General features: G+C 41.7%; 1 protein-coding gene across 1 annotated transcript in view; it reads right to left on the bottom strand.

Annotated features, from left to right (window-relative positions):
- Window positions 1-26,349, bottom strand: part of LOC123499133 (ectopic P granules protein 5 homolog) — an 80,878-nt gene extending 54,529 nt beyond the window's left edge. Inside the window, 29 exon segments of the mRNA XM_045246782.1 lie at window positions 263-418; window positions 629-727; window positions 980-1,111; window positions 1,446-1,643; window positions 1,847-2,024; window positions 2,248-2,390; window positions 2,520-2,716; window positions 3,247-3,509; window positions 4,696-4,766; window positions 12,415-12,546; window positions 12,660-12,825; window positions 13,112-13,275; window positions 13,439-13,578; window positions 13,581-13,674; window positions 13,836-14,013; window positions 14,465-14,608; window positions 14,909-15,039; window positions 15,151-15,250; window positions 15,693-15,841; window positions 15,969-16,088; window positions 16,363-16,590; window positions 16,845-16,985; window positions 17,278-17,521; window positions 17,759-17,871; window positions 20,614-20,754; window positions 21,100-21,282; window positions 21,809-22,087; window positions 22,577-23,983; window positions 26,262-26,349. Of these exon segments, the coding sequence (XP_045102717.1) occupies window positions 263-418; window positions 629-727; window positions 980-1,111; window positions 1,446-1,643; window positions 1,847-2,024; window positions 2,248-2,390; window positions 2,520-2,716; window positions 3,247-3,509; window positions 4,696-4,766; window positions 12,415-12,546; window positions 12,660-12,825; window positions 13,112-13,275; window positions 13,439-13,578; window positions 13,581-13,674; window positions 13,836-14,013; window positions 14,465-14,608; window positions 14,909-15,039; window positions 15,151-15,250; window positions 15,693-15,841; window positions 15,969-16,088; window positions 16,363-16,590; window positions 16,845-16,985; window positions 17,278-17,521; window positions 17,759-17,871; window positions 20,614-20,754; window positions 21,100-21,282; window positions 21,809-22,087; window positions 22,577-23,983; window positions 26,262-26,300 (5,730 nt within the window). The 5' untranslated portion in view covers window positions 26,301-26,349.
- Window positions 26,350-26,990: the final 641 nt, after the last annotated feature.

The raw sequence follows: 26,990 nt of genomic DNA, 5'->3' as shown, positions 1-26,990 counted from the left end.
GATATGTGCTGCAGGGACTACAAGGTGAATGCCGAGTTGCTCTATTAAACACAGCCTTGGGATCCAGGAATGGATTAATCTATTCTACATTTATTCTTATTGGGAAAATTTTTTTGGTTCACAAACATTTCAGTTCATGAATGGCCTTCAGGAATTAATTAAGTCTGTAAACCAAGGTTCCACTGTACATCAAATCTTTAAAATCTAACTTCCTTATTAACTGGTAACTCTAGGCTGTCTATGAGTTGCATGGAAAACTTACCATAGCTTGTGAGAGTCTTGCCTGATGCTGAGCGTAGTCCCTAATAGCCTGCACTACAGCCTGCCGCTCCATGTCTGGGGTGAAGCAGGTGACACCCATCGCCAGAGAATTGATCAGGTCATACCACAGACCAGTGCTCACCCCACCACAGTCCTCCTGCACACATAACATAAACATGACTACTCGCATTCTTTCTTTGCAGAAAATAAGACTATTATTTCCTAAGCCTGATGACTTAAGGTTTAGTTTACATAAAAAATTTCTCTATAGGTAAAAAAAGAAATCCTTAAATCAATCCTAATATTATCACCACTTAAAAATAACTATATCTTCACGCAAGAGATGAGGCAGAGTGAGGCAGCTCACCTGTGTGGAGGCAGACACTTGAAGCAGTATGTTGAGCACTTCCATGTAGTGTTGAGGGAACTTATGGTTCAGCAAACTCTTCAAGTGGACTCGGTACAGCTGTGTGCACACGTCAGAAAAGCTATTACCTTGCACTTTAGAGTGATTGGTATTATATAAAACTAAATATATACCAGATAGAGTGAGGATGCATTCATATCCAATATATTTCCTTTATGTTCATTATACGTTCAATGCTTTTTGATTGAATGTATGAAATATACTAATTTCTTTCAATGCAGAGAGAAAATGTATTCAGACAGGTAAATACATTAAATTCATAAGTGTAGACAGCAATCCACTCCACATTACCTCAAGCACCATGAGAAGACTAGGTTGTGGCTGGGGCAGGAGGGAACACAGAGCTGCCCCAACACTCCCCACCAGCTTGCTACACTCGCCAGTGCTCAGTTGAGCAGTGGACACCCAGTTCTCCAGATCAAACTGATGAAGACATATGATTAATGGCATCATATTTCCAGTCCTTTGGCTATTCTATTATATCATTTTCTCTTTTGTAATCTTTGTATTTGTAAAAAGTAAAATTTCCAATGGAAATTCATGAATATAGGTAAATAAGCTGCTTGCTTGATTCACTGACTAACAACTGTAATACTAACTACGGAGTTTTGTAAAATTAATCAAAGATTTCAAAAGACCTAGTAAACCAAACAATTATTTGAACAATGAGTGACTGAAGGAACACTGAATGAAGGAAAGGAGAGTAGATTACAAAATAAGGGAATAATAGTGAGCAGGTAATGTGTTTCTATTTCACCTTGGAGAGCAACATGAAGGTGTGGTCAGGTGATACCGAGGCATGGCGACACAGGGAGGAATACAGAGAAAGGAAAGTGGCGGTGCTGGTGACACTCGGGGTGAAGTGAGGTGCCAGCAGCCCTCCCACCTGCCCTCCCCACTCCAGAACTTCAGACACTAACTTCTCCTGGCAATCCCCATGGCCACTCACAAATTCCTGTCAGGAGCATCATTCTGGTTATTACATTAAATCTTCACCAGATATCAATTATCATTGATAATGGTATCATTATTGATTTATCAGTTATCGTGATAATTTTTTTGCTATCACACCCAACTGCACAACCAAAAAAGTGCTAAGTTGATATTATAAGCATGTTGAGTTATGTTCAAATAGGAGTAACAAACTTTTTGTGTTACCTGACCAAGAACTTCTGCACAGGAGGTAATCAACTGCTTGGCAGGAGGATAGGCACTGGTGTCCTCTGAGGTGAGCTGCACAATGTGGTAGAAGACTTGCCGGCCACTTGTCAGAAGCTGGAAGAGGGTCTGTTTGCTTTCCCCATGCTTTGCCTTGCGGAATCTGTTCACCAGCGTGCTGCAGAGACAAGGTGATGCCAACACACTGACAGTAACACACCCATATTTAAAAAAAGCCAAGCAAATATATGACAAATTGACTGAGGTTATAAGGTGATGCAAAATCAAATCAACAACAACCAGTATGACCATACACAAAGATAAGACAACTCACCAATGACCACAATTTCCATAACTCCCTCTATGAATGCCAAACTACAAACAGTGCAACAAAGACTCACGTGATGATTGCCTCTAGACTAACAGCAGCCTGACATAACTGCAGCGGTGGAGGCTTGAGGCACCGTTGCACCACACCCTCAGACTGTTCCCTGTTCTGTTCAATGCGAGCATTTTCTCTCTCATTTAGGCGAGCCTCTGAAAACTGAAAGCAAGAGAGGGAAAAGTGAAACCTATCTCTCCATTCATAAACTTTTAAGGCAACACTACAAACAAATCATCAATGTAAAAGCACAGAACACAATAATTAAGGTACTTCAATGATAGCACACACCTCCAGCACAATGCTTGCCTCTCCACAACACTCAGGCTGCTGCCGGCCAACCTTTGGAGGCTTACATTTGGCTGTCTGGACCATCTTGGTGTTTGTGTTGAACCAGAGCCGTGGTAACACTTCCCGGTACACACAGTCCAGTGCACACAACTCCTTACACCAGATGTTTACTGCACTTGAGTGTTCAGCAACCAGGTCTGAAAATATACATGCTTGATGTGTGAGATGTGTCTATTTGGTGGCAATGACAGATATCTGCTTTTTATAGTATAGTAGTTCATTCCATTGATAACACCATTAACAGTATGCAAATATTGATACAGCAAGTCAAATAACAGTGATAGAAATTACAATAGCAACAGATCTGTGATTTTCTTTAGTACAATGACAACACTGCCAACAGCAACAAAAATGGCAATGTAACAGTATAAAATATCAACAGTTGCCATGTAAAGACAACAATGACAATAATATTTGTGCCATACCTCTAGGAAAAGACAAATAATGGTACAAATAATTAAGATGAATCATAACACAGAAAATAATTATGCATAATGAAGCCTCTGTAGTGATAATAACTTACAAATAAGGAACCAGAGAGAGAGAGAGAGAGAGAGAGAGAGAGAGAGAGAGAGAGAGAGAGAGAGAGAGAGAGAGAGAGAGAGAGAGAGAGAGAGAGAGAGAGAGAGAGAGAGAGAGAGAGAGAGAGAGAGAGAGAGAGAGAGACCTGTGTAGTGAAGAACATGGCAGAGCAAAGCATCTGGGTCCTTGAGAGTCTTGTCATGGAGGAGTGGGGTGTGCAGGGGACTCCTAGGGGGCACGGCAGGGGGTGGCTTGGGAGGCTCGTAGGTGCCTAGCCTCTTAAGAATAGCTGCCCTGTGGTCTCTCTGTTTTTGTTTCTTTGGACACTCCTGCATGACTGAGTGTTGAGGGGAGGCTGACGGGGATGCTGACGCGCTTCCACTGCCATTGCGATGCTGGTGCCACACTCTGGGAAAGAATGGGAGGTGCAGCAATTACCCCAAAGATGCATCGTGTTCACAATATGCATTTCTCATAGTATGCCGCTTCATTTCCAAAATACTAATTATATCTTATTAATTGTCTTAAATGGGTGAATTGGAATTATTGGTTTGTAAATTTGATTGTAATATTATAAGATAAAAATGGTGTTTACTCTCAATATGTACCTAATTGTACCCAATATGCATTCATGTCAGACTCACTATTTCTGTGCCACTGAACCAATGGACTATAACTATGACTCATAAGTCAGTTCATCACCAGACAGTCAAACTCCAGCTAGTGAACATGTGTGCCTTTCCCTCACCCAACACATCTGCTGCCTCCCTGCCCCCTCTGCCTCACCAATGCACTGTGATTTTCACTAGCCAGAAATCATCATAGGTCCACCCAGAAATTCCAAGAATCAAAAGATCACTTTAGAAATGAAGGAGAAGGTTATTAAGTTGAAAGAACAAGGAAAAGGAAATGCTGTCTGACCATATACCATTTTTTCCATTGATTCTTCAGTTCACAATATGCATTTTTACAATATGCATTGGTTTTTGTCACCCATGAAGAAGCATATTAGGGGTTAGGACTGTATAATACAAGGTTTGTGATGCTGTAATGCTCTGTGAAGGGAGGTAAAAGATATGTCACAAAGAATCAAGAAGGAATAGCATATATAATATTATGTGTGTAATGCTGTAACGCTCTATGAAGGCAGATAAAAGGTATCATGTCACAAGGAATTAAGAAGAAATCATGAAGGACAATAATTTATCTTGCCTTTTTTGTAGTCACATTCTTAAGGAGGGTATACAGTATGACATGCATAATGTTGCCAAGCTCTGATATGAAGTGTGAAGTCAAGAAGAATCAATCAGAAGTCATGAAAGCTCAGTTTACAATATGACTTTCTATAAGTACAATCTAGGGAAGTATTTGATGCTGCCAGTCTGATATATATAGTTAAAATAAGTATGAAGTATGAGGACATGAAAGATCATACAGAAGCTGTAAAGTATAAGATTTTAAGCCCAATAATTTATGTGATAAAGATAACAACACTGAGCTTAATTTGATCAATAAAGAATAATGAAATAAATATGGAAAAAAAAAGATACAGAGTTGCTTTCAGTTCCATAAAAAAAATTAAGGTTAGACTTACTTGAGGAGGTTTTGGCTATTATCTTCAATGGCATTTCGATCAACAGCTTCAGGCCATGGTTCCCAGTTACCCTATGGGAAAAATACCATCAGATAGAAAAAGTCATCACAGTTCTTACAAATCTAATAAAGTATTAGAAATCTTGACTCTTACTTTCACTATTACATACTAATTCTGTATTTCAAAACGATTTTTTTTTTTTTTTTTGAGAGAGAGAGAGAGAGAGAGAGAGAGAGAGAGAGAGAGAGAGAGAGAGAGAGAGAGAGAGAGAGAGAGAGAGAGAGAGAGAGAGAGAGAGAGAGAGAGAGGACTGGCCAAGGGCATAAAAAATATAATGGAAAAAGGCCCATTCAGTTGCCAGTCTCCTTAAAGAGCCGATAGAATTAGTAAAAGGATAGAGACAAATGTCTTGAAACCTCCCTCTTGAGTGAAGTCAAGTCAAAGGAAGTTGGAAATACAGATACAGGCAGAGAATTCCAGTTTCCCAGAGAAAGGTACGAAAAACTGAGAGTACTGGTTAACTCTTGCACTAGAGTGTTGGACAGAACAGGAGGAAGAGGAAGAAGAAAGCCTTGTGCAGTGAGGCCACAGGAGAGGAGGAGGCATGCAGTTAGCAAGATCAAAAGAACAGTTAGCATGAAAATAGCAATAAAAGATAGCAAGAGATGCAGCATTCTGGTGGTGAGAAAGAGCCTGAAAACAGTCAGATAGAGGAGGGGAATAGATGAGATGAAAACTTTTGATTCCACTCTATCTAATAAAGCTGTATGAGTGGAACCACCTAAACATGCGAAGAGTACTCCATACAGGGGCGGATAAGGCCCTTGTGCAGAGTTGTTGGGGAGGTGAGAAAAACTGGCAGAGATGCCTCAGAATGCCTAACTTCATAGAAACTGTTTTAGCAAGAGATGAAAAATGAAGTTTCCAGATTAGATTATGAGTAGAGGACAGGCCGAGGATATTCAGTTGAGTGTCATTGAAGAAAAGGGGATAGTTGTATGGAAGGTTGTGTCAAGTTGATCGATAGAAGAATTGAGTTTTTGAGGCAATGAACACTACTAAGTTTTCTCTGCCCCAATCAGAAAGATCAGAAGTTAGACATCTAATGGCATCTTTGCGTGACCTGTTGACTTCCTGAAGGGTTGGTCGTCTCTAAAAAGATTTGGAAAAGTGTATGGTGGTATCATCAGCATAAGAGTGGATAGGGCAAGAAGTTTGGATAAGAAGATCATTAATGAATAAAAGGAAGAGAGTGGGTGAAAGGACAGAATGCTGAGAAACACCACTGTTGATAGATTTAGAAGAACAGTGGCTGTCTACCACAGCAGCAACAGAACGGTTAAAGAGGAAACTTGAGATAAAGTTGCAGAGAGAAAAATAGAAGCAGTAGGAAGGTAGTTTTGAGATCAAAGCTTTGTGCTAGACTCTCTCCAAAGCTTTTAATATGTCTAACACAACAGCAAAGATTTCATCAAAATCTCTAAAAGAGGATGACCAAGACTCATTAAGGAAAGCCAGAAGATCACCAGTAGAGCAACCTTGACAGAAGCCACACCCATTCTGTTTTGTCTTGTTTTCCTTTCCAAAGGGCTAGTCTAATTAATCCTGGCTTAACATCATATATTTTGAGGGCGAGAGATTGTGGTCTCCTGTTTCCCTCACACGTGGCGACCTCGCCAGGATTAACTTGTATTATTAATTGCTCTATCGTTCCAGCCCTTGAAAGGTTTACAGCTCTATAGTCGCCTTGAGCGCACTCACTGTCTGAGGCCCGGAAGTGAGTTCCTTACAGACGTCCATTCCTGTAAGTTGTTATTTATCCACATAGCTTCCTTTGCTGTGTTTATTGAGTGGACAATTTTATAATTGCTTCACTTGTTTAGACTGACAGATTTTCTTCAGTCTTTGTGCTTACATTTTTGCGAGGTGTTTTTGTATGTTGGGTTGTATTTCTTTTGGGGTTATTTATTCTGTTCGTATCTACCATGTTGTCCTTCAAGCAACTTCAAAAACAGGCTACCTCTCTTGGTCTCTCAGGAACAGACATTATACAGTACATCAACGCCCAGCAGGTACATGAGTGGGAGGAGCGAGCAGCGATGCAACAAGCAGAGGGAAGAAGCTGAGCGACAAGCACAGAGGGAAGAAGCTGAGCGACACGAACGTAGGGAAGAAGCTGAGCGACAAGAACGGAGGGAAGAAGCTGAGCGACAAGCACAAAGGGAAAGGGAAGAAGCTGAGCGATAAAAGAGGTTAGAACTTGCTAAGCTGGGAGCTGAAACTGAGTGAATGCGTATCACTGCTCAAGGTAAGCCTGACGCTGTTACTATCCCAGATGTAGCTGTTCGTCCCACGTTACCAGTGTACCAGGAAGGAGAAGACATCGCTACCTATCTCATCCGTTTTGCGAGAGTGGCAGGGCTGTTACAGATCGAACCAAGTACGTATGCTGTGAGGTTGGGATGTCTCTTAACAGGAAAAGCTGCTGATTTATACGTCTCCCTCTCTCCTGAGACCACAGAAGATTATGACACTCTTAAGAAGTCTCTGTTGACAGGATTTAAGAAGACTGCAGACGGATATGGCCTTGATTTCCGCATTGCTAAAATTAGAGATGGGGAAAATTATTCCCAGTTTCCAGTTCATTTAACCCGTCTATTTCAGAGCTGGTTAGAGGCTTCCCAAGTTCCGGAAAACCTCCATTCCCTAAAGGAGTTCATGATACTCGACCAGTTCTTGGCTTTGCTCAATCCTGACATCCGCACCTTCATCAAAGAACACCGACCTTCGTCTCTTGTCCGAGCCTGTTCACTCATCACCTTCACCGACTTCTTCCACTATATAGTGTCATGGATGTGGTGAGTTAGGCCACGTTAGACCCCGGTGGCCCAAAAACCCTAGTGCCTTCAAAGACAGTCCTCCATCTCAACCTTTCACAGTAGGATTTTGCCTGTCTGATCACAGTGTTCCTCGGCCCCTTGTTTCAGGCACCGTTAATGGATCATGGACATCTTCAATCCTTAGGGATACTGGCTTTTCCTGCATTGTGGTTGCAGAAGAAGTTCTACCTGATGCTGACATTAGCAACTGCCTGTCAAGTTGCTGACTACCTGGGCCGTGTTGATACCTTTCCCATCGTCCAGTGTTACATCGTGTCCTTACTTTGAAGGTTGGACTGACGCAATCCGAGCTCCCATCTAGTTTGCCAGTGTCCTAATAGGTAACGTCCCTGGGGTTCGTACACCAAAGGAACCATATCTTACCTTCAGTTATGATGAGCTAGTTTCAGTTCCAGGATTCTCGTCTGCCTCAGCAGTAACACTTCCAGTCCAGAGTTTTTAAGCCTTTCTCTGTCTCCCAAGACTCTCTGCCTCCTGTTACTTCATCTGTCTCTCAAGACTCTCTGCCTCCTGTTACTTCATCCATCTCCCAGGACTCTCTGCCTCTTGTTACTTCCTCAGTATGTGCTGTGGAGACTCGTGCCTCGACCACTAGAATGAAGCGCCTCCACCCACTTCATCTCCCAGATCTCCAGCCTCTGTCTGTCACTCCTGAGGAATTTGGCCAGCTTCAGAGGACCTGTGATACTCTGACCATCGCCTGCACCAAGGCTGCAATGGGAGAGATAGACCAAGCCCGGAACAACTCCACCTTCCAGTTTCTTTATCAAGACGGACTCCTCTATAGGAAGTGTCTCTCTTCACGCCGTCCAGAGAAGGTGGGGAAACTATGTTTAGTTGTTCCACGGAAGTGTCGGCCCGTTGTATTGAATATTGCACATGAAAATCCTTTAGCTGGTCACTACTTGCATCACAAGACGGAGCAGAAGATTGCTGACTAATTCTTCTGGCCGGGAATGGGTACCGACATCAGAGTACACTGCCGTTCTTGCGACAAGTGCCAGCGCTTTTCTCAAAAGGGATGAGTAAAACCGGTCCCCCTGCAGCCTCTGCCCATCGTTATCGAACCCTTTGCTCGGGTTGCAAAAGATCTGGTTGGACCCCTATCACCTCCATCATCTGCTGGTCATAAGTATATCTTGACCCTAATAGATTTTTCCACAGGATTTCCCGAGGTTCTGACATTAAAGGATATCGACTCTATTTCAGTGGCTGAAGCTCTCCTCACCATCTTTTCCCGAGTTGGCATCCCTCGTGAAGTCCTGTCCGACCATGGAACGCAGTTCACCTCGGCCTTGATGGAGGAACTACATCGACTACTCAGAGTCAAACCCATCTTTACTACTCCCTATCAACCCAGTGGCAACAGTCACATCGAAAGGCTGCACAGTCCTTTGAAATCGATCCTAAAGAAGCTCTGCAGTGAGAAACCCTGTGAGTGGCATAGATATCTAATACCAACCTTGTTTGCCCTCAGAAAAACTCCCAGTGACAGGACAGGATTCTCACCCTTCGAGCTACTCTATGGACGCAGCATCCGTGGTCCTCTCTCCGTGCTCCGCGACCTCTGGGAAGACAAGACACTGCCACAAGATGAACGGACCAGCTTCCAGTATGTTCTAGAGCTTCGAGATAAACTGGAGGAGTGCAGCAAGATTGCTGTTCAGAACGCTGAAGTAAGCAGCCGCCTCTACAAGACCTACTTCGACCACAAATCACAAGATAGGAACTTCAAGCCAGGAGAAGAGGTTCTTATCCTGCTACTCAGTGATACCAGCAAGCTCCTTGTGTCCTGGAAAGGCCCTTATAAGATCTTGGAGAAAAGGGTTAAGGTTGACTATCTTGTTGATGTTCCCCAAGGGCCTAAAGTCTTCCATGTTAATATTTTAAAGAAATACCATCGCCAACCCCAAGTCCATTGTGTTCAGGTCCTGGATGAAGCTGCTACGCTAGAAGCACTCTCGGCACCCAGGAAGGATGGACCAACCGTTATTGAGGAGCCGCTTCCCGATGAAGTGTTCCACACCCCGACGACACTGAGCTCCTCAGACTTCTCTGATCTTCAGTCTCATATAGGAGAAGCCCTCACCTGGGAACAGCATTCCAGTATTGAAGACCTTTTGGGTGAGTTTATGGATGTATTTTCTGATATACCAGGTCACTGCACTACCTTGGAACATGACATCACCCTTACCACGACCGACCGAGTGCAGAGTAAGGTGTATCCAGTCCCTATTCATCTCCAGCCATCTTTCAGACAGGAAGTTGAGACACTCTTTCAACAGGGATTATTCAACGCTCATCCTCTCCCCACTGTTCTCCTGTTGTAATGGTAAGGAAACCAGACAAGTCCTACCATATGGCCATTGACTACCGTCAGTTAAACTCTATCACTGTTTTCCATGCAGAACCCACTGGCAACATTACTGAAGACTTACATAAATTCTCAGGATCCAAGTATTTCAGCGAGTTAGATCTGTGTAAAGCTTATTATCAAGTACCTCTTAACGACAGGGCCAAAGCTCTCACTGCCTTTCCAACCCACCTTGGGTTAATGGAGTTTCATCGTATGCCCTTCGGTCTCTCTACTGCCTGTGCACCCTACCTACATTCAACTCATGCACCTTGTACTCGCTGGATTATCCAACGTTTCCTTCTAGTTTGATAATATTTTTGTTTATTCAAAGGACTGGCCTACACATCTTCAAGCTTTGCGAGGCGTTCTTCAACGGCTGAGAGAATATCATCTCACCATCAAGCCATCTAAGTGTTGTTTTGGCATGTCCTCCATCCACTACCTCGAATTCATCACCGACGGGACAAACCTTCGGCCTCAACATGACAAAACAAAGGATATCTTTGCCATGCTTCCACCTACCACCAAGAAGCTTCTCAAAGCTTTCCTTGGACTTGTGTCCTTTTACCGGTTGTTTATTCCTCAGGCAGCTGAATACACCGGGGCCCTATATGATCTTCTCAAGGAGGCTGTTCCAGAACCCTTGATCTGGAGTGAGGATTTGTTGATGCGGTTCGAACACCTAAAGGACCAGTTGGTCCGTCCACCAGTCCTCCGTCTGCCGAACCCAGATCTTGCCTTCGTCCTGAGATCTGATGCTTCTAGCTGCGGGATTGGGGCCATTCTTCTGCAGTACTACGACGACTGTCCAAAGGCAAGAATGATAGACTGCTTCGCTGGGCCTTGTCTCTTCAAGCCTACAAATTCAGAGTTGTTCATGTAGCCGGAAAATATAATCTAGGTGTTGACTTGCTTAGTAGATCCTGTTGATCCTACTAATATTGTGTAATCTACTTGCAGCAGATTCTTGTTTGGGGGGATGTGTAAGGGAGATACGCCGTGCCGGCTCTTCCTCCCTTACTAACTACCTTCTATACTCTCAGCTGGCTTCGTTATACCCCCCAGGCAGGCCCTTGTTAAGTTTTGGATCTCCAGTACCACGAGGCTTCCTACTGGCCTTGGCTCCTCCCACCATGAGGCTTCGGTACCACGAGGCTTTGCTACTGGCCTTGGCTCCACCCTTTCGAGGCTACGATGGGAGGCAGATTTTGAGGCCAGGACTGACACCAGCACACCGCCCCTCGGTGAACACCTCGTCTCTCTTCGAGCTGGTTCCTCGTCTCACCGGAAGAGCAGCCAGCCTGGGCTCCTGCTGCTTCTCTCTTTACCTCCACCTGCCACTGCTGTCGTCTCCCTCCCACACACCAGCTTCTGGACTTCACCTCCTGGCTTGTTGCTGAGTGGATCTTCACTAGTGCGCCTAACCCCAGTGACTCAGCATGCCGTCTCCTTCCACACGACAGCAGTGGTTCAGTTGTTTGTTATTGTCTCTTAGTGTTAATACACTCATTCTGTTTTGTCTTGTTTTCCTTTCCAAAGAGCTAGTCTAATTAATCCTGGCTTAACATCATATATTTTGGGGGCAAGAGATCGTGGCCTCCAGTTTCCCTCACACTATTCATGATAGATTTAAAAACTTTAGACAAGCAAGAGATTAAAGCTATAGTGCAGTAGTTTGAGGGATTAGAACGGTCACCCTTTTTAGGAACAGGTTGAATGTAGGAAAATTTCCAGCAAGAAGGAAAGGTAGAAGTTGATAGATAGAGTTTGAAGAGTTTGGCCACACAAGGTGCAAGCATGGAAGCATAGTTTTTGAGTACAGTATGAGGGAACCCATCAGGTCCATAGCCTTCCGAAGATTTAGACCAGCGAGGGCAAGGAAAACATCAGTACAAAAATTTTGATTGAAGACATGAAATAGTCAGAGGGAGGAGGAGAGGGAGGGGCAAGCCCAGAATCATCCAAGGTAGAGTTATTAGCAAAGGTTTGGGAAAAGAGCTCAGCTTTAGAGACAGAAGAGATGGCAGTGGTGCCATCAGGATGAAATAAAGAAGGGAAAGATGAAGAAGTGAAGTTATTGGAGATGTTTTTTGGCCAGATGCCAGAAGTCTCAAGGGGAGTTTGAGTTTGAAAAATTTTGACATTTATTTATGAAGGAGTGTTTGGCGAGTTGAAGAACAGACTTGGCATAATTCCAGGCAGAAATATAAAGTGCATGAGATTCAGGAGATGGAAGGCTCAAGTAACTTTTGTGGGCAACCTCTCTATCATGTATAGCACGAGAACAGGCTGAGTTAAACCAAAGTTTAGGTTTAGCTTGAGAAAAGAAAAAAAAAAAAAAAAAAAAAAAACCCACTTTCTAAGTAATACCACATGACAGACCTTTAAAGAAGTTTCCTATTTATGTATATCTAATTTAAAATGTTTGTATACAAGTATAGTCCAACAAGTGCTTCATCCCACCTGGAAGATTTGAACAAGGTGATGAGGCAGCAGGTGAGGGGGCAGGGCTGGCAGGTACACTCCGGGCTCATACAGTCGCTCCTCCTCTAGCCACGCCTGCATTCCTCGTACCAAACGGGCCATTGCACCAAGCTAACAGTGAAATAAGTTCACTAATGAAATACATCTGAGTCAATACCAGCCACCAATTGAAAAGAAGAGATGGGACTTAAGTCACTGTAGTTGCTAAATTTGAATGTTCTCACCTGAGGGTTTGGTGGGTTGTCTTCATCTTCCTGATCTTGCTGTTGGTGCACTCTAGACTCAAGAAGCTCAGTACATGTCAGCACTTTCTTCTTTATCTTTCCCAAGAAAGAGGAATTAATGTATCCTTTATAGAACTCGGAAACAACACTGCAACATTCATATTTCCTGAAACAACAGAAACATTCAAAATAACAAATTAATTGCCAAAACAAGCAACAAACACACCAGCTGATCAAGAAAAAGAATATGGACCTTGGAAATCTCTTAAGATATCTTTATGAGAAAATCCGTTCACTAGTAAGAATTGATAAAACATCCTACAAAATAAACAATGCAATTACTGCTGTAGACTTTAACAGAACATGCTTTCAGAATAGCCTCTTACCACACTATATTCATTGGTATAAATGCATAAATTGAAACATGAAGGAAACATTACAAGTGGACTCACCCAGGCTGGGGAGGAACACGAGCCAGGTGAAGCAGGAAGTACATCTGCAGGGTGAGAGGGAGGGCAGGGTGGTCTGCTGGGAGATCCACCACCTGCTGGCCCCACCGGTAGATGCTGAGAAGGTTGGACGATACAGGACCCAGGCCCAAATCTGACTGTACTTTCTGTAGAAATAATAAACTTAGGTGTTTAATACTAATCAATTTCCAGGGAATACTGAGATCTACTTATATTTCAATAAGAGTATAAATACATGTGTTGCAGGAGCTCAGTAGTGCTACACATACAAAACATATTTCAATATGGAACAAAATGTATAATAAATACCTTGACAGCTTGCTCCAGTCCGATGTCAGGGTGATTGAAGAGCTCCACCAAGAGATTCTTCCACAGCCCTGATCCAATCTCCTGCTGTGTTTCCAGGATGAGCACAGCAATGGTGAACCATGGGAACTCAGGCGCTGAGGACGCACCAACAGGGAGTTTGGGGCAGTGGTTCCAGCTGTCAGCCAAGAGAGCAAGGCAAACACTCCTCCCCCACCTGTGTGCTGGTACTCAGGGCTCTGATACACCAGTGAGAGCAAGCAGGATGAAAGAGACCGTGCCATTTGATTTCAAATTCAAATTGTTATTAAAGAAGGCAAGGAAAATACCTGTCAGAAAAAAAAAGTCCAAACAAAACAAGCTTAAAATTAAATTATCAACACTGGAGACCCTTTCTTACTTTCATGACTTCTGAGAATGCCCTAAGGACTTCTTGCCAGCAGATAGGCTGCACAAAGGCATGCTGGCAGATGATGTCCAGTAAGTAGAGAACAGAGCTGTTGTGCACCCACTCAGGCACCCCAATGAGCAGCTGCAGCCAAAACCTTACAGCTGGTGCTCCAGACACAAAACTGTACCTGTGGAGACCAAGACTGTTGAATGTGTTCTGGTCACTTATCAATGTCATGCTTTCAGAATTTTCCTCACTGTCAATAAATACCCAGTATTACCATCATCTTCATTAACTTTCATCAAATAACTTAGTTTCTCAATTTTTTTTTAGTTAATCTACATAGGTATAAACAAAATATGATGAGAGTTTACTATTAGTTTCATAAAACTTCACACTTAATCTGAAAACTTGACAAACAAAAAAAAAAAAAAAAAAAATGTACAGAACATGAAGCCATAAGAAAATAAAAGAAATAAATAAATGAGATAAATAAAAAGTCAACAAAATTAGTCTGGTAAATTAGAACATCAATAACAAAATCAGAGCAGAATGGTAAAGACTTCAATTTATAGGAGCACTGCCAATGATGAAGAGTCAGTTGACAGCAGTAATTATAGCAAGACAGCAGGGTCTACCTCTTGTGATCCTTGATGTGGTGGACAATCATGGCAGCAAAGAGAGTGAGGATCTTGCCAGGTGGTGATGCTGAGACAAAGCTCTTGGCCAGTGTTATGTAGGACTGGTCAGCTGCCAAACACTTCTGAACGGCCAACATAAATCTAGAAGAAACATTGCAGAGGTTATTGTTTTACTTTGAGAAAAAAATTAATAAAGGAGAAAAAGGCTACTACTTGCTCCTTCAAAAAGGAAAAGAATGCAAAAATGACAAACCCTAAACATTCTGTGTAATGTTTGAAAAATATAACATAATCACTAAATCAAGCACATTTCCAACAATTTTCAAGTTTAGGCAATAACAGTAGGATACTTTCATACATATCTAATTTCTAACAACAAATGCAATCCTGCATCAAAATAGAGAAACCTAAAGAAATAAACAAAAATCAATCTCTCCTCACCTGGTGTTGGTGGTGAGGTCCTCTGGTTGGGAAAAGAAGAGGGGGGTGATCTGTCCAAGGGCATGAATGATGGCCTCACACCGCCCCTGCACCACCAGCTCATGCATGCACTCCACACCATGCTCACATATCTGACCAAACAAAGAACATCATACTCATTATAAACATAAAGGTGGCATAGAAATGTGTCAGACATCTCCATGGTAAGTAAAAAATAATTATCAAGCACCACTGTAGATCACCTCAGGCAAGGAGTGTCCCCAAGTGGTCATCAGGAGAGCAGCATAGAGTGCCAGTGGTTTCTTGTCCATTATGCCACGCTTCACAACGTTCATCAGGGACCTGACGTATAAATGCACAATGAAAAACAATAAGAAAATACTGCATAAGTAAAAACTACACACTGCATTATACATGTATAAAAGGGAAACAAGCTGAAAATACTACATAAGTGAAAATTACACAAACCAAAGAAAAAAGAAAAAACATTTTTGAATCTTGAAAAAAAAAAGTGAAATTATGGATTTCAAAAGGATGAAATATTTCATAAAAAACATTATGACAGAATAAAAAACAAAAATAGTGTATTTTTGTCTCAAAAATAAGTATAAACATGAATTTGACACGTGACAAAATTTTAAACAAACAAGTTTCAAAACACTAAAATATGACCTCCCGCAGAAATCTCCTAAATTACTTTGCTGTCTTTGCTCTACTAAGCTACCATTATATTCCCCATCTCAGTGACTCAGGACAGAGGTGGAGTGTGAGGACTGGAACTTACGCCTGTGTGATTGTGATGGAGGTTGGGTCTGGCATGTCCACCAGCAGGGAGGCGGGGCAGGCCAGAGCAGCACGCACCTGTGACTCTGGTTGGTCCAGGCGATGAAGACGCAGGCGAGTTAACATTTCCCATGACCACAGGAAGAACACCTGCATAACAAAAACACAACATCCATATAGCTTACATTTCATCCAGCAAATATGTCCCATCAAGCCTTTTGCATTTAACCATATGAATCCAGTCAGTGTGTGTATCTGGCCAGCATGTCTCACCCACCTTTTCAGGAGCAGGGGTGTACATGGCTGCTGTCACATGCTTCACACCCTCTGTCAGAAGGTTTCCAGAGTAGAGATCACGGCATATCTTGATGTGAGCTTCCAGGACAGTCAGTGCCACCTGAGAGAGGATATCAAGTCAATCCTTCAATTATAAAACAGACAAAATAGATCTAAGATGGAAATTTTCAGAGCAGAAAACAATTATTTGTTATTTCAGATATTAGTGAAATGGGACTCATGTTCACTTTGAGTCAATCAATGCAAGTATTTTCACACTTTCACCAATTGCATAAAGTACATACAATTTCCTTGTCTGTGCCTGTTATTATTCTATGTAGAACACTCAACAATCACACCTACAATTTACATTCTTGATAAAGTAAACAATTCACCTTTTGGTGCAGTTCCTGTGGCAGTACCAGTTTTGTCTTGGCCTCATTCTCACTCCAGTTGAGCTTAGAGAGTATCACACGGGCCAGCTGGTTCTCCACACTGGCGGCTGGCATGAAGAGCAGCCAGTGGGACACACAGGTCATGTCCTCCTCAGTGGGGCACCACACCTCAATGGGCAGTGCTCGGAACAGGTACAATGCCATGCTTCCCAGGTGCATTATTTTCTCCTGCATAAGGATAACAGTCATTGAAGTTTGCATGTCTATACTGTTAATATTTCTAAGAGAAAAGGAGAAATCAATGTTTGATTCAGAGAAATGGTTTTAGAGGAGAAAGCTTAACTTGTGAACACATTGCACTCTCCACTATTGCTTATCTTTTTATTTACCCAGCACTGTATCAATCTCCTCATCTTCTTGCTAGTGAACATTTATCAACACACACACACTTGAATTAATGACTTGATCACCTAAATACTCACCTGAGTTGTGGTGAGTAGGTGTGACATGATGACAGGATGAGTGCTTCCCACGGAGGCCAGCAGGTCACGACCAGTGCGACACAGTGATTCTCTTGTGCCCTCATTGATGAAGGCCACCTCAAAGATATTGCTCACCACCACCTGTGGGAATCATTGAACCATGAATCAGAAGTTTTACAAGAGCACATTCTAAATATTAATCTACACTTAAGTGCTTTAAGACTAATAAAAATTTTAAATATTACCTTAATTAATCAATACATTTTAATCAATCAATATATCTTAAATTCTTCCTTGTCTAAAAACTGAAAAAAATCACTCTCCAATTATCCAAGAACTCAAATTCACCAGAAAGTTCTTAAATAAAATCACAAACTTTATAAACAATATGATACTTGAGGTCAAAAGAAGAGAAAAAAAGATTCTCCCCTACCTGTATGAAGACATTCTCTGTGGGCTCCCTGGTGACTGTCATGTTGGCCAGTGCTGAGAGGAGGTAGAAGCCTTCATTTTCCTCCAGCTTCAGCAGGCAATCATGGAACTGTCCCCTAGTGTCTGAGTGGGCCACCAGCTCGGCCCACTGATTTGCTGTGAGGTTCTCTGTATTCTTCTTGCTGGCTGCCTCAATTGATTCCCTCTTCATCCCAACATGTAGTTTGTAAACAATCTTCCACAACCTGAGATAAATATGTCCCTGTTAGGTTACTTTATTCATCAATAGTGATATACAAAACCAACAAGACAAATCATACAAGACTCAATGCACTACAGACACAAAACGAATGTGACTTTCAGTACGAGAAATCAACAGTACACTTGTTACACATGTGTATTAAATCCCACAAATCACTGTGATACAACAATTATAATATGATACCATACAGTTATACAAAATATGATAGTTAAAGACTAGCCTTGTGAGGGACACACTGCCGTAAGGGATGACTGCCAGAAACTGCCAGGCTCCTGATCGGGGGCTGCTGAAGATACTGTCCACAGCTGCCTCAAAGAGCTGATCATATTCCACCTGGAAGTATGACAAGTGATCAGCACATTGCAATCATTGTGGACTGGTAATTTTATTATCAAATATATATATATATATATATATATATATATATATATATATATATATATATATATATATATATATATATATATATATATATATATATATTATAAAAGTATCCATAAGCAGGAACCACATAAATAGCATTTTTCATGATATTATTACAAGACTAAATTTTTTTTATCTTCCAGTATAATTATGGTTATTCCTAAGCACTTTAAAACAATTATGTACATGTATGTACTACTTCTACACTGAATACCCTCAGACTGTCCTTTACTCATAATCAAAACTGGAAACTTCACATTTCATCTCTTGCTAAAACAGCTTCTATGAAGTTTGGAATTCTGTGGCATCTCTGCAAGTTTTTCTTGCCTCCTCAACTGCTAACTTCACGTATGGAGTACTTACTCTTCGCATGTATTGGGGCTTCCACTCACACAGTTCTATTAGATAAGGTGGAATCAAAAGCTTTTCATCTCATCAACTCTCCTCCTATGACTGACTATCTTCAGCCTTTCTTACTGCCGTAATGTTGCATTACTTACTATCTTCTACTGGTATTTTCATGCTAACTATTCTACTGACATTACTAACTGCATGTCTCCCCTCCTCCTCCTGCAGCCTCACTGCACAAGGCTTTCTTCTTCATCTCATCCCTATTCTGTCCAACTCCCTAATGCAAGAGTTAACCAATACTCTCAATCTTTCATACTTTTCTCTGGTAAACTCTGGAACTCCCTGCCTGTGTCTGTATTTTCAACTACGTATGACTTGACTTCCTTTAGGAGGGAGGTTTCAAGACATTTATTCCTGTCTTTTGGATAACCCTTTCAGACCTGTAAGAGGACTGGCAACTGAGTGGGCCTTTTTTTTTTTGTTGTTGTTGCCCTTGGACAGTTCTTCCATATAAAATATAATAAGAATGTGTGAACTTTTTTATTACTTTTTTATTAAAAGAATTTATTGCAACATTCATATATACACATGCACTAATATATATATATATATATATATATATATATATATATATATATATATATATATATATATATTACAGGTTGAACCTCCTTAATATGGTATTCTTTCATCCGGCAACACCTGTAATCCGGCAAAATTTTTGTTTGCTGGAATTTTTGAATTGGCCGGAGTAATTTGCTGGACAGCAGCTAGGACGCGGCGGCGCTGAACTATGTTTTGGAGCCCGGGCATTCTGGGTCAAATTTGGATCAGTACCACACTGCTGCTCATTGCAAGCACCACCCCCAAAGGTGTATAAACATTTTTTTCTGTAATATTTGTCCCTAAACATGGTTTCCCAGCAACCAGGAAGTGATAGTGTTGTGTGTGAACCAAAGAAAAAGCGCAAACATATGACAATATCAGTGCAACAGAAAGTGAACCTATTGAGGAAGCTAGATAAAGGTGTTTCAGTGCGGAGCCTATGCCAACAGTACAACACTGGGTCATCAACTGTCTATGATATAAAAAAAAAAGCAGAAGAATCAACTTCTCAAGTTTTACAGTGAGTGTGAGATCAAGAACATGGAAGTTCGTGGAACACTTAAGGAGGGTAAAAGCAGTGATTTAGACCAGTTAAGGAGGGTAAAAGCAGTGATTTAGACCAAGGGTGTGGAGTCGGAGTCGAGGAGTCAGCTATTTTTGGCCGGAGTCGGAGTCGGAGTCAGTAAAAATATGAGCGACTCCGACTCCTTTACATGATAAATTTTCGAGTAAAGATTCCACTTCATGGAGATTGGAGATTCCTACAAATTGGGAGAAATTGACTTTGTGGAGGATGTGTCGAATCAAGCACTACATATAAAGATAATTTTTATTAATTTATGATAATTATATAATCGTCAAGTACACTTTTATTATGGATTGACTCGAAAATATGTAAGTATTGATTCTCTTAACTTTCGTCTTTTTTGGGTGTGGCAACTAGCGGGCTTTTTGCTTAATCTTTTCCCTTGGCCACCATCCCTCATGTAAAAAAAATTTGTCTATATCGTTGTACAGTAAAAAAAAAAAAAATAAATAAAAAAAAAAATAAATAAATAAATAAGAAAATAAAAAAAACTGAGTCGGAGTCACAACCTTCAAATTTCCTGGAGTTGGAGTCGCAACATTTAAATTTCCTGGAGTCGGAGTCGGAGTCGCAACATTTAAATTTACTGGAGTCGGAGTCGGAGTTGGAGTCGCACTTTTGAAAATCCGACTCCACACCCCTGATTTAGACATTGCTCTCATACAGTGGTTTAAGCTTCGGCGTGCTGGTAACGTCCCTGTGTTCGGCAAGATGATAATGGCGCAGGCAAAAATTTTCCATGCTGAACTTAATTTACAACAACGTGTTTTTATATATACTTCTGCATGTATATTTTCATGTACAACTATCATATATCAAAACAATGTTACAGCTACACTTGTATAATGCAGGGTAAGTATATAGAGTGTGTTTTGGGGACCACCTATAGTTCGGAATTTTCCATGGTCCGGCAAGTCTAAGGTCCAGTGGTTGCCGGATTTGGGACGTTCAACCTGTATATATAAATAAACATAGACACATATTTGAAGTCCACACAAAAGACTTAAAGAAAAGCATTTTGCTGAGCCAAAAGGAAACTTAATAATAAAAAAAATAAATAAATAAATAAATAAATAAAAAAAAATAAATAAATAAAGTGTGTTTGGTACCTGCAGGGAGGTCCATTGTGGGGCATCCAGGGCAGGGTTGTGTTGGTGGGTCACCAGACACCCTTGCCAATGATCTGTCACGTACTCCACGGTGTGACGTAGCAGCCGACACAGCCTCTTGCTGGCCCCTCGATAGCGAACCTTCAAGATACAAATAATGAATTGTAACACAAACCATTTACATCTTTATTTAGTTTAGTCTAATACCAACCATTATCATTCACACCAACACCATGAATGATACACTGTAATGGACACATTGCTTTATCAAACTCCCAGCCATTATTTTTTATCATTATCAATGTATTATTAACTATCAGATCAACTGCCACCATCATAATCATTTTAATCATCTCCATCACTGCTGTCACCTGTCATATTTCTAACACATGCTTTTCTTATGTGTGGTAATAAACAGAATAAAAGATGAATTATTCAATAAAAACTACAATCCTGAAGTGAAACCTAAGGTCTCCTGGCACTTACCTGAGAGAATGTTTTGAGCCCTTTATGGAAGAGATCAATAAGGCATCTGGCAAAGGCAAAAAGCTTCAGGAGGCCCTGGTGAGAGGTGCGCATCACCTCATAGTTCAGTGCCCGAGTTTGTTTCTCATCCTGTACCAGCAGCATGTGTTGGAATATCTTCTTGAATGGCACTTGGTTCAGAATCTGCAATGTGAGGTATGGTTTGTGTATATTAACTGAATGTATTTCAAAGTTAAGAATCTGCAACGTGAGGTATGGTTTGTGTATATTAACTGGATGTATTTCAAAGTTAATGTACAACAAAATATTGCGTAAGGTTACAAATCCTAGCAATGTTGGAATACTTTTTATAATTCCAAATCTATTGAATAAGCTGTCATGTTGAAAGCATTACACAAAGAGAGAATACCATAATATAAAAGTTACTAATCTGTATAATCAAAGGACAGACAGATAGAAAGACAGATAAAGAAAGACAAAAAGAAAAACAGACAAGGAAAAGCATGACTCAGAAATCAAAGTAGATGATGATCACAGAAAGAGAAAGAGAAAGAAAGAAAGAGAGAGAGAGAGAGAGAGAGAGAGAGAGAGAGAGAGAGAGAGAGAGAGAGAGAGAGAGAGAGAGAGAGAGAGATGGGCAGTGGAAAAGATCTCACCAAACACAAGTATAACACAACACATCAACAATCCTTGGCACAAAATACAGTACCTGAATGACATCATTTTCTGTGAAGGCTGCCCAGAGCTGTGATGGGTCCTCTTCCTCCTCCCCTGAGCTATCCACCACCACCCAAACATTGTCCATTCCATTCTGGCCCATCCCACCCTCACTTGTTCCCCCAGGCAGTGCTGTGTGTCTGATGTGGTGCAGGAAGTCCTCCCTAGCACTGACTGGTTGCACGATGGTGGAGAGCACAGTGAGGGAGTGATCCAGAGGCCAGCATCCAAGAATACCTCCTGCAATGTCCTGCTGCCATTCACCCCCGATCTGGAAACATGTGTCTACCGATAAATGCCCATAGTCTTCTTTTCTCCATCTTATCCACTAAAGAAAACTAAGAAGTTTAAACAAAATGATGATGACAATACAAATTTTCACTTATATCACAGTTCAATTATAAACTCCTGGCCATTTCTCAAAGTATTGTTTTGAGATTTCAAAAGTAAAAGCAATTACAAAGGAATTCACAGTAAGATGAATGATACTCTTTAGCAATCTAACTTTCTGAGATAACAATATGAATTATACCAGAACTGTGGCCACTCATTGCAATCATTCAAACAAAAATATTTATGCAGGTATGGATTTCAAGATTTCTCACTTATAGAAATGAAAATATGACAATTTTTTTAGAAAGAATTTTACTGTTGTCAGTCTCATACAATGAAAGATGAATGGAGAAGGAACATCTCACTCATAGTATTAAAATTCATTAGGTTTAAAAAATTACTCCATAAAAGTTGCAGGAATACTCACCTGTATATAGGAAGGTGCCCAGGTGCCCACACCTGCAGGACACCTTAGGATGTGGTTCAGGAGGAAGAGGTGGTCCTGCCGCGTTGCCACCCGCAGCAGCACAGCCACCAAGTCCGTCAGCCACTGCCGGCTGTCCCTCACAAACTGGTGGTCCTTCACCCCTCGGCGTTGAAATGCAAACAGAACACTGATGCAGTTCTGTAACTTCTCCACATGCAGATGCAGGTATGGCTGGTGCTCCTTCAGGCTGCTAGCACACACCTGTGCATTCTTTGGAAGATCCACAAATTCTTTGCAATCACTCAGGACTTTCTGCATGTAATTTTCCACTTGAAGCTTGCACATCTCAGCTTCATAGGAGTGGAGAGCATAAGAGTTGCCCAACAGCTCCCTTGTTTGCTTCAGGAGCTTTGACACATGCTCTGATATTTCTTCCTTAAAGCAAGCAACTTCATACTCATGTTTGATGGTTAGTAAAGCACCGTCCTCACACTCCCCTTCCTCTGTGACTGTCCGCTTCTCAAACACCCAAATGTTCTTCTTCTGCCTCTCATAGTCCTCCTGAATGGTGGACAGCTCTTTCTGGATACCTATCAGGTTTGTTCTTGCCCTCAAGTAACCAAGAACAAGCTCATAAAACTCTAAGTGAGGTGTAGTCCTCTCGTGCTCTATGAAGTGCGCTATGTAAGCCTCATTTTCTTCAAGTTCATGGTTTTGGTAGAGAGCACTCAGCTGTATTTCAGTCATCGGTTCAATGCTGCACTCTTCTGCTAGCGTAATTTTTGTCTTGGCAGCAGGTTCCTCCCCCGTGTGCTCCACAGCCTCATCAACAATACCGTCCTCTAATACTGTCCCATTTTCTAAGTGTCCCTCAATGTCCTCAAGCCTTGGAACACTTGGCAGGATATCACTCTGTGTCTCCACTACCACACTACCACTATGTACACTATGACTCATAACCTTATGTTGCACTACACCACCGCTATTTATATGCTTGGACTGGGGTACACACAGCTGAGAATCTGTAATTACCAATTCCTTCAGCTGCTTTTGAGCTTGGTAATAAGGGTCAATAGGGGTCAACTGATGCTGTAGTTCACCAAAGGCTGGAGCTGAGGGCATAGTGCTCTCTTTCTGCTCCTTCTGGCTAAATAATGATTTGTTGACATCTTCTGCCTCGAGAGTTTTGCTGGGGCATGTTGAAGTTGTTTCTGATTCACCCACTCCTTCTCTAGATTCACTGATGTCAGCTGAGGAATTGTTAAGGTGTTCATCCTTCTCCTCCTCCTGCCTCTCCACCTCAGGGAGCGGTGTGTCCCCATACTCATGCAACAGTTCCTCCAGACTGTCATTTTCCTCACTCTCTTCCCTCACTTTGACGTTATCACATTTCTGCTGAACCACTTTCTGTAATGTATGAAGAACTAGTAGCTATGTATACCAGGATAGCACATAAATGGAAAACATGATACAGTTGCAGAATCATACAAAAGTAATTATATAATGTAATGCAGTTACATAGCCTGCCAGGAATTGAATGCATTTTTCTTATATATGTACATCTAAATGCAGTAAAAACTATCTCTCATAATTGAAGATGAAAAAAAAAAAAAACAATGACAAAATTACAGTTCCATAAAATGCTTCAGTTATTCTTTATCTTGGTAAAGGCCCAATATAACTCCGGCACCTCTGTGGCTTGGTTCACTGGTTACTCTGGAGATCTCAAATTGCTGGAAGGTGTCCAGAGACGGTGGACCAAAAAAATTGAGGGATACCAAGATTTGTCTTATAGTGAACGTCTTGCTCGGCTAAATTTGTATTCCATTAACCCCTTCAATACGGTGACACCTATGTATGCGTCATGAAGCCCCAGTAGCAAATACGGTTACGCCTACGTAGACGTCATATTTCTTTTCTGAGCTTTCTTCAGTTCAGTTGTCCCGTATAGTGTGTTGGATACCAACTACACACGCCGTATGCTGTCCTTGAAATCCTAGTGCTCCTCCCACCATCCTTGTCTCCACCAATCACTAAAGATAAGCTACATGCGTTCTGCCTTGTGTCTAAAATTACCCAATGGCATAGACTGTTCCCATCTCTCTCTCTCCATTCCCTCCCTCCCCCTCTCCCTCTCGAAAGATATGTTAGATGCGTCCTGCCTTGTAACATTCGTGAAAACACACACACACACACACACACACAACAAATTTTCTAATCTCTCTCTCTCTCTCTCTCTCTCTCTCTCTCTCTCTCCTCTCCTTCCCTCCCTCCCCCTCTTCCTCTCAAAAGATAAGCTACATGCATCCCGCTTGTGTCTAAAATATTAGCAAATGTCACACTCTCTCTCTCTCTCTTTTTCTCCGAAGAGAGAAGCGTCCACTTTCCTCTTCGAAGAGGATATAGTGACTAAAAAATAGCAGCATAATACACAAAGACGACAAGTATGACCAGCTTGCACGAGTTTCCCGCGCTGGGCACTACCACCCGTATATCATACAGGTGGGCTTTTTTAACATCCGGCGCGAAGGGGTTAAGGGCAGGTTGATTAAGGCTGACCTTATTCTGGTGTTCAAGATTCTGAATGGTTATTGCCCTCATCTCAGTCATTTGTTTGTAAGAAATTTGAATAGGGGTATAAGAGGTCATTCTCTTAAGCTGTTTATTCCACGGTGTAACCCTGACATTAGGGCTCGTTTCTTTTCAGTTAGAGTCATTGACATTTGGAATTCTCTACCTGAAAATGTTGTCTCAGCTTGTTCAGTAGAAGCCTTCAAACGTCTTCTTCACCCTGCTCTTGGTCCAAGGCTGTATGATTTTGATTAGTTTTGTAGTCTCTTCATATGTGTTCTCAGTAATCTGCCAACTGCCTTATTGAATCAATTTTCCATAAAGTACATTATGAGTCTTACTAGCTCATTACCCAAGCCATTTTGGTGATGCCAACATTAGCCAACCTCAAGCTTAAATTCAAGAACATCTTTTTGCATTCATGGTTGGAGGCATCACTTGTTTCTAGATGGGGTTAAGCCCCATCTAGGTAAGAATCTAGGTAAACCTCAATTTTCTTCTATAGTCTTCCAAATCTTTACAAAACCCTTTGTATACATATAATACATCAGTAAAAGTCGCGAACAAATTTTAAGTTAAGTTAGATTTCCTTTACCAAAAGAAAAAGAAAAAAGAAAATTTGGCTGACCTGCTTAGTGCTGTACATGACTGGAGCTGCTTTCCCTACCTAAATGTCCCTCTCTCCTCTCTCCAATTAGTCACCTAAGGGTTGTTAGGAGGATGCTGGGGAGGAGGGGAAGGAATGCAGCCCTATCATAATGAAAAATAATAAAATTGATTAAACGCATTACGTAATATATATTGAAAATGAGCAAATGAAATACACAAGACCTCATTTCATTGACCCACCTCGTGTTTCTTTCACTGACACGCTGACACACTTAAGCAGGACAAAGAGCCATAACAGCACTGAGGGGAGACAAAGGTGCATCACGAGGCAACGTCATGCCAGACAAAACGTCGCAATTCTGCCCACCACCTGCCACGCACCTGTCACGCCGCACTGTCTCATTTATGCAGGACACATTTCCTTCACCGGTCACACTCCTATTCACGCCATATGTACGGGTGACAGACAGGAAAAGGGTCTATCTGTTTCTTTTTTTTTTTTTACCTTGGAGCGGTTGCGTGGCCTCCTCACCGCCTCCGCCATCAGCTGATACTACCTGATGTAAACAAACCCTGCAGCAGGGTTGCCAGACTCTACACAGGAAAAAAGGACAGACCTGCTTTAAAAAAATAGGACATTGGCCTCCAAAAAAAAAAGGACAGCACAACAAAGTGTCTATTATATATATATATATATATATATATATATATATATATATATATATATATACATATATATATGTGTGTGAGTGTGTGTTTCACTGTTTGATCTGCTGCAGTCTCTGACAAGACAGCCAGACGTTACCCTACGGAACGAGCTCAGAGCTCATTATTTCCGATCTTCGGATAGGCCTGAGACCAGGCACACACCACACATCGGGATAACAAGGTCACAACTCCTCGATTTACATCCCATACCTACTCGCTACTAGGTGAACAGGGGCTACACGACACACGTGAAAGGAGCCACACTCAAATATCTTCACCCGGCCCGGGAATCGAACCCCGGTCCTCTGGCTTGTGAAGCCAGCGCTCTAACCACCGAGCTACCGGGCGGTGTATGGGGCGGTGTGTGTGTGTATGTGTGTGTGTGTGTTTCACTGTTTGATCTGCTGCAGTCTCTGACGAGACAGCCAGACGTTACCCTACGGAACGAGCTCAGAGCTCATTATTTCCGATCTTCGGATAGGCCTGAGACCAGGCACACACCACACACCGGGACAACAAGGTCACA

This window comes from Portunus trituberculatus, chromosome 49, assembly GCF_017591435.1.
Source record: "Portunus trituberculatus isolate SZX2019 chromosome 49, ASM1759143v1, whole genome shotgun sequence".
NCBI classification, from domain to species: domain Eukaryota; kingdom Metazoa; phylum Arthropoda; class Malacostraca; order Decapoda; family Portunidae; genus Portunus; species Portunus trituberculatus.
Note: the sequence above shows the minus strand (reverse complement) of the source record. Positions and strands in the feature narration are given on the sequence as shown.